Source organism: Orycteropus afer, unplaced genomic scaffold (genome assembly GCF_000298275.1).
Source record: "Orycteropus afer afer isolate SDZICR_OR568_19922 unplaced genomic scaffold, OryAfe1.0 scaffold00689, whole genome shotgun sequence".
NCBI lineage: Eukaryota > Metazoa > Chordata > Mammalia > Tubulidentata > Orycteropodidae > Orycteropus > Orycteropus afer.
In genome coordinates this window covers 876,313-886,305 of record NW_006922276.1, presented here as the reverse complement: position 1 = coordinate 886,305, position 9,993 = coordinate 876,313, and the positions used below count along the sequence as shown (strand labels likewise).

General features: G+C 53.1%; 1 protein-coding gene across 1 annotated transcript in view; it reads left to right on the top strand.

Moving 5' to 3' along the window:
• The window catches only part of ZNF331 (zinc finger protein 331), a 39,956-nt gene extending 35,840 nt beyond the window's left edge, over positions 1–4,116 (top strand). The window contains exons 4-6 of the mRNA XM_042783126.1: positions 244–775; positions 860–986; positions 2,780–4,116. Coding sequence (XP_042639060.1) covers positions 244–775; positions 860–986; positions 2,780–4,116 — 1,996 coding nt within the window. The remainder of the gene's footprint in view (positions 1–243; positions 776–859; positions 987–2,779) is intronic.
• Positions 4,117–9,993: the final 5,877 nt, after the last annotated feature.

Sequence of the window (9,993 nt, the reverse complement as noted above, 5' to 3'; positions counted from 1 at the left end):
GTGAGGCCTGGGGAACCCCACGGTGAGGCCTGGGGAACCCCACAGTGAGCTGAACCGAGACAGTGACATCTGGGTTTTCCTCACAGCGGCATGGTTTTCAAAATGTTTCAGGAGTAACCCACCATGATGAGGACATTGATGTGTGAAAACATTCCACCACACAAGCCCTATTTTCTGAGACTGGAGGTTGTAGGTTACATCTGGGAATCGGAATGGCCCGTTTTTCCCCCTTGTCGCTTAAAGGGAAGAAGGCGCTGTGGGCAGCCACACGTGCGAGGTGATGGCGGGCTCGTGCCGAGCTCTGTGCTCTGAACGGGCAGGGGGTGCGGACGCTCCTCCGTCCCCTGCTCCGTGGCTCTCTGCAGGGACAGTGTGGTTCGCGCTGCTGCTGGCTGGCCCGCCAGCCCTGACTCGTTTACGGATAACAGTGAGCTGGTGCCCGGTCCTGCCCGTGTGCCTGACCCTCCCGGCCAGGCGCTTGCCTTCCAGTGCTGCACCGGACAGTGTTCCCTTTGACCCCGACGGTTTCCACGGGGTGACTTTCACAAGTGCATCGCCAGACGCTTCCCAGTCTCAGTGTGGATGTCCCGCTGAAAGGCGTCCGCCGTGCGGGACCCTGCTGGTGACACACCAGGGCCAGAGCCGCCAGCATCGAACAACACTCGGGCCACCAGCAGGCGGCCTGACGGGTGGGGTGGGCGTGGAGTTCTGCCCCGTCACTCACGTCCTGACTGCCCGCGCCCACGCCACGGCTCAGTTCCCCGACTCCTCACTCGTCCCCGCAGAGCAGCCCCTCCTCCCTGTCCCTACCCCTTAAAGCTCTCTCACTTCCTCCGTCCTGGGGGGCATGTGTTTGCAGGCTTTGGTGACGTTTGCAGACGTGGCCATAGACTTCTCTCAGGAGGAGTGGGCGTGCCTGGCCCCCACTCAGAGGGACCTGTACTGGGACGTGATGTTGGAGAACTACAGCAACCTGGTCTCCCTCGGTGAGTGCCTGCCTCAGGTGACCTCGCGGGCGGCGGTGGGGTCAGCTCAGCTCCGACTCGTGCCGATGGCTGCACAGTACAGCGGCTGCGGGGGCGCCACGGCTGTGACTCTGGGAAGCAGGTTGCCAGTCCTCTCTTCCAAGTGCCTCTCGGTGGTTGAAGCACCGGCCTGTCAGCCAGTAGTCTGCTGTAACCGCAGGCATCGCCAGGCACACTTTACCGCCTGAGTTAGGCTCCGTCGTAACATTTTTACATTCCCTGAAACTTCGGCTCTGAGGTACTCTTTAAACCTTAAGCTGAAAGTACTCCGTGAAGTCTTCTTAAAACCAAACCATAGTCCAGCTTAACTAGGAACGCTTCTGCCTCAGAAACCCAAGGAGGGGTCGCTATGAGTCGAGTCCGACTTGACGGCACACAACAACAGCAACAAGTAACGCCGGCCCCCCTTGAGCAGGGTGCCCTCCTAAGAGCTGCCTGTGTGGGCTCCAGGGGACACCAGCAACCCGGAAGGTTAGGTGGCAGTGAGTTTATGTGAATGGGAGAGGAACAGCTCAGGAGGGGAGCATGGTCGCTCAGCTTGGAGAAGTGGGCGGTGTCCCTGATTGGCACGCACGCAGCTGTTGAAGTGCTGTTGTTTCATTGTGTATGTTGTCAACAACAACAGAACACAATTTGAAAGAACAAGCATTAAGAACTGTTTGTTTCTCTCTAACGATTAGTGTTTATGATAAAGGGTTCATCTCCTAGCCTGCACTTAATTAATGTGCTGGGTCGGCTGCTAACCAAAAGGTTGGAAGTTCAAGTCCACCGAGAGGCACCTCAGAGAAAAGGCCTGGTGATTCGACTGAAAAACCCAGCCACTGAAAGCCCCGTGGAGCACGGCTCTGCTCTGACAGCCGCGTTGGAATCAAGTCAACAGCCACTATCTGGCTTTCTTCTTCCCGGCATGTCCAGAGCGGGTCGTTGGGCACACGTGGCTGTAAACGTGTTTGATGCTTTTTCTTTCCACGCAGCTAGTGTCCTTACTGATGCACCAATGATCCTGAACTCGACCTTGGAGGTGTTTCCCATTTCTTAGAAGTTTAATGCTACATACTGACTTTTCTGTTGCTTGAGCGTTGGTCTGTGTATCCAGAATAACTTTTCATTATATTGTATAGGCATCTTTCAGTTTCACTGTTTTATACACAGCTACCCAACTGCATACTCATCTCTTTTGCAGTAGTTCCGTATTTGGTTTTCTTGGGTTTTCCAAGTGTGTCATCATGTCTACAAAGCAGTTTTCACCCTCATTTTTTAAGTTTACATCCCGATGATATTTTGCTTAATTGTGTCAGCTAGTAGGAAGTAAAAGAAGTCCTGGTCCACGCACAGTTAAGCGCTCTAAGTGAAAGGTTCCACCCACCCAGAGGCTCTGTGGGGGACAGACCTGACAGTCTACTTCCTTAAAGATTTCAGCCTGGACACCCCTGTGGTGCGGTTCTGCCCAGTCACGTGGTCGCCATGAGTTAGAATTGACGTGACGGCCCCTGACAGCAGCTCTAGGGAGGATGGGATGGGCGTAGCTTTCCGTGATTGGTTAGCAGGGGGCTTCTGGTGTTTTCTCGGGAGGCACAACGGAGCCAGAGCAGAGCCTGTATTCTCACAAGAGCCCAGGGTGCTTTGTGCTTCCTCTCCTGCAGAATTTGTATCTCTAGCAGATGGGTGGTTGATTGTGTCTGGGTTTTGTTGTTTTTTGTTTTGTTTTCTTCTGTGTTCCTCCCAAGGACACAAAATACATTATTTCTTTTCAGAATTGGTGTCAACCTACGAGACCGAGGGTTTGCCTACAGAAAAGAACATTTATGAAATAAGCTTTTCCCAGTGGAACGCACATCGGAAAAGCAAATCCTTTTTGCTTGACTGGAAGTATGCAGGTGAGTGTGAAGCCCCACAGGGCCAGCGCCACCCAGCGAGAACCAGCTGTGAAAACACGCCCACCTGTAGGCAGAGCACCTCTGGTAGACCACCCCAGAAACCTCACTCCAGAGAGAACTCCTTTGAGTGTAAGGAGTGTGGGAAGGCCTTTAGTCGTGGCTATCAGCTTGCTCAACATCAGAAAATCCACACCGGGGAGAAGCCTTACGAGTGTAAGGACTGTAAGAAGACCTTCCGTTGGGGCAATCAGCTGACCCAGCATCAGAAAATCCACAGCGGGGAGAAGCCTTACGAGTGTAAGGACTGTGGGAAGGCCTTTCGGTGGGGCTCCAGCCTTGTGATTCATAGGCGAATCCACACCGGTGAGAAGCCCTATGAATGTAAAGACTGTGGGAAAGCCTTCCGGCGTGGCGACGAACTCACTCAGCATCAGAGATTTCACACCGGAGAGAAAGACTATGAGTGTAAAGACTGCGGCAAGACCTTCAGCCGCGTCTACAAGCTCATCCAACACAAGAGAATTCACAGTGGCGAGAAGCCCTACGAATGCAAAGACTGCGGCAAGGCCTTTATTTGTGGCTCAAGCCTTGTACAACATAAAAGAATTCATACTGGGGAAAAGCCCTTTGAATGTCAAGAATGTGGCAAGGCCTTTACTCGCGTCAATTATCTTACTCAACATCAGAAAATTCACACGGGGGAGAAGCCTCACGAGTGTAAGGAGTGTGGCAAAGCCTTTCGTTGGGGTTCAAGCCTAGTCAAACATGAGAGAATCCATACTGGTGAGAAGCCATATAAGTGTACAGAATGTGGGAAGGGCTTTAACTGTGGCTATCACCTTACTCAGCACGAGAGAATCCATACTGGTGAAACACCTTATAAGTGTAAGGAATGTGGAAAGGCCTTTATTTATGGTTCAAGCCTTGTTAAACATGAGCGAATCCATACAGGTAAGAAACCCCATAAGTGTAATGACTGTGAGAAGGCCTTTGGCCATCGCCACCAGCTGACACAGCATCAGAAAGTTCATGAGAAGAGTTCATCCAGTGAGAACCCCGAGGAATGTAAGGAGGGTGGGAAGGCTTTCAGGAATGCCAGTCAGCTGAGAGAACATCAGAAAATGCACACCCGTGAAAACCCGCTCCCAAACCAAGAACGTCAGAAGACTCTTAGACAACCATCAGGCCTTCCTCAGCATGAGGAGAAGCCGTGATCTGATCTGTCATGAGAAAGCATCTCTGGTCGCTCTGTTCACAGAGCATCAGAGCAGTTGCAGTAGAGGCACATTTGGAGAACAGGGAGATCACATTCTGTTCCTCGTCACAACATGCTCAGTGTGGGTGATTTTCCACTGGGTAGGTTACCGTAATGAAGGCCGCCCAGTACGCCAGTCCTTGTTGAACATCAGCCAATTTGCTCTAGAGAATAGCCCTGCTTACGTAACATGTGGGAACGCTTCTAGTCACAGTCCGTATCCTACCTGTCACCCCACCTCTTCATTCCCTGTGAGACACTGAGCAAACTACACATCATTGCTGTGCACTGTGTCAAATGGAGACAATCATGCTCAACAAAGATTGCTGTTGTGGTTGAGTGAGTCTCGTACGTGTAAACTCTTTGAACGTGTCTCTGGAACGTTGCATAAGCTCAATAAATATCTGTGGTGGTTTTTGTGGTCATTACCGTTAGTGTTGCTATTAGTGAATTCTTACAAGAAGACTGTCACACTTCGGGAGGAACACATAGGAGATGATTGTCACAGCCTCGGGTTTGACAGATTTCTTAGTACACCAAAGGCCCTAAACATAAAATGAAACATGAAGAAAGCAGGCTGCATCCAAAGTACAAAGTCCTGTTTGTCACCCAACGCCACTGCACCAGTAAAACTATGAAAAGGCAAGAAAGGGACTGAGAGAAGGTGCCCCACATACGCCTGACAAAGGACACACAGAGAAAGCTAGAGAGACTCCCTCAAGTCAGTAATCAGACAGTGAGCCAATAAAGGTGGGAAAGACTTGACGAGGAAAGACACCCAAATGGCCAATGAGTGAATGAAAATCAACGTCATCACACATCCAGCTGAGAAAACCCACTGTTGGCAAGTCAATTCCAATTTATAGCAACCCTAGAGGACAGAACAGAATTGCCCCGTAGGGTTTACCAAGGCTAGTTTTTACCGAAGCAGATTGCCACATCATTCTCCCATTAAGTGGCTGGTGGGTTCGAACTGCTGACCTTTCGGCTGGCAGCTGAGTGCTTAACCGTCGTACCACCAGGATTCCTTCATACTCATCAGGGAGGTGCAAAGTAAACCCACAACGTGATGCCAATGGGCACGCACCAGAAGAGCCAAAAGGAGTCCACAGGGTGGCACAGATGGTTAAACGCTCGACCACTAGCCAAACGGTAGGTGGTTTGGACCCACCCAGAGGCATCTTCAAAGAGGGGCCTGGTGATGGGCTCCCAAAGGTCCCAGCCTTGGAAACCCTGGGGTGCTCAGTCCTGCCCTGTATATGGGAGGGCCACCATGAGTCAGAGTCAACTCCATGCAGCCAATAGCAGCCCACTTACAGTGTCCACCCTGATCTCTGCTCGCCTCAGCCTACCTCCCTGCTTCTCTTCCCCTCCATGGCACTTGTCTCCTAACTTACTAAAGGAGCCCGTGGGGGGCACAGAGGGTTAAGTGCTCACCTAGTCACCACAAGGTTGGCGGTTCAGATCCACCCAGAGACACCTCAGAAGACAGCCCTGGCTGTCTGCTTCCGAAAGGGCACGGCCTTGGAGACCCCGTGGAGCAGTTCTGCTCGGCACACACGGGGTCACCGTGAGTCAGAATCGACTCCACGGCAACCAGCAATGAGCCAGTCTCCGGTGGCTATTCAGACCCGATCCAGTCATGAAGAGAGGAGGCCAGCAGGGAGCCCCACCCCGCCCTTTGTGAGGGATCGTAGAGCTCCTGCTTTGGGGGGGCAACACCAGAGGAGGGATGGGCTTGACCTGGGAAAGGAGCCGGGGAGCCCTGAGAGAGTTGGAGCTGTTAGACCCAGAGCAGGGCCCCAAGCTCTCCTCAATGGTGTGAGAGTGAGGGCAGTGGGTTACGGGGAAAACACTACAGCCCAAGGGAGACACTTGAAGGGTGGATGGGGGAGCCACTAGGATGAGGAGGAGTGTGAAGAGCTGAGGGCAGGTTAGTGGGCATGGGAGGGCCTGATGCACAGGGAGGACATGGCTGGAGGCCAGGGGCAGGTTCTGGGAGCCTGAGGAAGGGCCTAGCAGGAGAGGGACCTTTGAGAGCCAGGGGAGGATTCAGGTGCTCAGGGGTGTGGCCTGGGAGAGCTAGGGTGGGGGGAAAGCCAGTGGGGGAACCTCGGCATGGGCGGTGACAGTGGGCTTCAGCTCAGTGACAAGGTCTAGAAAGGCTGGCTGAGGATCTAGAACATTGGGTTGAAGTTGGGCTTAGGTTTGCTTTACGTCAGGGTTGGAGCTGCACATCACGTACCGCGCGTGTGTTGGAGCGGCCCTGCACTACGCAGGGGCTTGTGTTTCTTCACTGATACAGACGTCCTTGGAGATAGTGCGCATTCGGTTCCAGACCATCGTCATCAAGTGAGTATCACGGTCAAGTGAGTCACACACACATTTGGTTTCCCAGTGCACAGGAAAGTTCTGCCGACACTAGTGTTGCCTATCGAGTGTGCAATAGCGTTACGAGAAACTTTGAACTTCTGGGAGGATGACAAAAACGGGGCACAGAGACACACTGAGCACAGGCTGCTGGGAAAATGGCACCCACAGACCTGCTCGACGCGGGGCCACCACAGACCTCCGATTTGGAAAAAAAAAAAAAAAAAGTGCAAAGTACAGTGAAGTGGGGCGCCCGTGCAGGAAACCACGGAGCAGGCCCTGTGGATAGGCGGTTAAGCACTGGGCGCCTGATGGAAAGGCTGGCGGGTGGAGCCCACCCAGAGGTGTTTTGGAAGACGGAAGCCCCAAGTCCCTCAGGAGCTGCTTGTGCTGAGCCTTCTAAAGGCGTTCATTGTGTGCCACCTGAGCTCACCTGGCAGAGGGCAAAGCGTGTCGGGTGGTCCCACGTAGTCCAATGCAAAACGCAGCCATTGCCGTGGAGTCAGATCCAACCCATAGCGACCCCTCCTTGGGTTTCCGAGGCAGTATCACTACGAAAGTAGATTGCCCAACCTTCCTCCCGGGGAGTGGCTGGTGGGTTTGAACTACCAGCCTTCTGATTAGTAGTCAAGTGCCTTAGGCACTACACCACCAGTGAAACCAAAGAAAAATGAAACCCACTGCTGTTGAATTGATCCTGAATCATGGCGCCCCACATGTCAGAGGGGGCCTGAGCTCTCTGGTGTTTCCTAGGCTGTAATTTTTTTGGAAGCAGATCCCGGGCATTCCTTCTGTACTACCATTGGGTGGGTTCAAGCTGCCAGCATTTTGGTTGGTTGTCGAGCACAAAAGCCCTGGTGACACAATCGTTAAGCCCTCGGCTGCTAACTGGAGGGTTGGCAGTTGAAAGCCAACTGCACAGGAGGAAAGACCTGGTGACCTTCCGTATAGATTACAGCCCAGGAAACCTGATGGGCAGTCCCACTCCGTCACGTGGTTGATGGGAGTCGGAAAAGGCTCAGTGCCCAGCAAGAGTTTGCACCCCCCAGGGACCTGGGCTTGCAGACCGGCAGCTGTCCACGCGAACTGACGTGCGTTTGGATGAGGACACGCGTCCTGGGGGTGGGAGGGTGGGGACAGAAGCTGAGCCCTCCTGCCCTTCCCCACTGTCCTGAGTCGGCCCTGGGTGTAGCCCTGTCACTGTCCTCGTGTTCCTGAGGAGGACGTCCAGGCATAGACCAACAGGAAGTGAAGAGCAGGGTGGGATTTACAGCCAGAAATGCTGACCAGGCACCTGAGAGTGTGACCACTGGACTGCGTCACCTCCGAGAGATGAGCCTGTGTTGAAAGACACTGCTAAGATTCTCACATTCACCATTGTATTCCCAGAACCTAAAATAGAGCCTGGGACATCATGGGCAGTTAATTAGTGCTTTTAGAAGGAAAGAAGGAGCCCTGGTGGTTGCAACCATTGGCTGCTAACTGGAAGCCTGGCACTTTGAGACCACCAGCCACTTTGTGGGAGAAAGATGTGGCAGTCTGCTTCCGTAAAGACTTGACAGCCTTGGAGACCCAGTGGTGCAGTTCCACTCTGTCCTCTAGGGGCGCTGTGAGTGAGAACTCCACAGCAGTGGGTGTGGTTTGAGCTTTGTTTCCGTGAAAATCGACAGCCTTGGAGATCCTGTGGTGCAGTTCCACTCTGTCCTGTAGGGGCGCTGTGAGTCGGAATAGACTCTGCAGCAGAAAGGAGAGCTGCTGCTGCTACCTTTTCCTTGTGGCTAAATCTGAGCCCGGGTCCCCGGGTGGCACAAAGGTTAACTGCTGGACTTCTTTCTAATTGAAAGGTTAGTGCTGTAAGTCCACCCAGCGGCCCCTCAGAATGGCCTGCTGGTGGACTTCCCCAGAGTCAGCCGCTGGAAACCACGGAGCTCAGCCCTACTCTGACGCATGGCTCTGTGTTGGGATCAGCTGGCCGGCCCGGCGTGGCTGCATTTGCATCCTCATCTGTTCCCATCGTCCCATTGCCTCAGCACCCATCAAGTCCCCCACCCACTGCAGACTGGGCTTTCACCTACAGATGTTCACCAAGACCACTGTAGCCAACATCGCCCACAACACCCCTGAGGGTCAATCCAGAATTTATGTCTAAGGCGCCTATTAATGGAGGCCTTGGTGGCACAACGGTCAAGCACTGGGCTGCTCACTGGAGGGTTGGTGGTTCAACCCACGCGGTGGCTGCACGGGACAAAGGCTTGCTCCCATGACGATTACAGCCTAGAAGACCTTATGGGGCAATTCTGTGTCACGGGGGGTTGCTGTGAGTCCAAACCAACTCAGTGCCACCACAGCAGCAAGGCGTGTGCGCAACGTGCTGTTTAACAGAAAACCCATAGCGGTTCTGCTCAGTAACACAAGAGGTCACCAGGAGTTGGAATTGACTCGATGGGAATGAGTCTGGGTTCTTTGTTTTTATTTTATAGAAATATTGCTACTGCTCTCAGCAGGAGACATGGCTGGCCGCTATGAACCTCTATGGGTGTTTCTTAGAAATTTACAATAATAATATGAAGGCAAAAAGCCCGACAAAAATGGACACGTATCTTTAAAGGCATTTTCCTAAACCCAACACCAAACCAAATCCTCTGCCATCGAGTTGATTCTAACAATAATCAAGAAAATGTCCTCATCCTGAAAGGCAATGTGGAGAAGGCCCATTAAGCCAGGGAGATACCACCAGCCGCTCTCCAGAGTGGGTCACGCTGAGGAGCAGAGGGTACCGAGGGCAAGGATGCGAAGTAACTGAAACTCGGGCTCTGAGAGTGTAAGTTTCTGAGCACCATCAAGAAATATTTGGTGGCTCATCCACTGAGTAGATGCACCCCCTGGGCAGTGCAATGAATGACTTCACATGGCCCTTCTAGTCTGGGTCTTTGTGACTCCCACACAATGATTGGGTCGACTGTGCAAATAAGGTGCTTTTGGCTCAGCAAGGGGATTGGACAGATTGCTAATAATGCAAATAGGGTGTATGGAACCCTGTGGGGTGAGACCATACAAATACAGTGTATGGAGCCCTAACAAGAGTCAGGCTAGGCTTCAAAGACAGCCAGTCCCAGAGAAGAGAAGTGAGTGGAGTATGTCTTTGGACTCAGGGTCCCTGTGCTGGGAACCTCCTAGACCAGGAGATGCACCCAGAAAGAAAGAGCTGTTACACTAGAGACAGCGTAAGACAACGAGACACAGAGACAGAGAAATGGTGGAGCAGAACCAGGAGAGCAGGGCTAAACGGCCCAGCGGGCTTCCTGGTTCACTGGGGAGGTGGCTGCATCCGCGGGCTTCCTGGTTCACTGGGGAGGTGGCTGCAGTCGGTGTGCTCACCCACAGGGCGGGAGGGCTGAGTGCACTCGGACAGGAGGCTGCCTGGAGAGTGGGCTGCCTCTGGGCACTTACAGGAACAGCTGAAGAG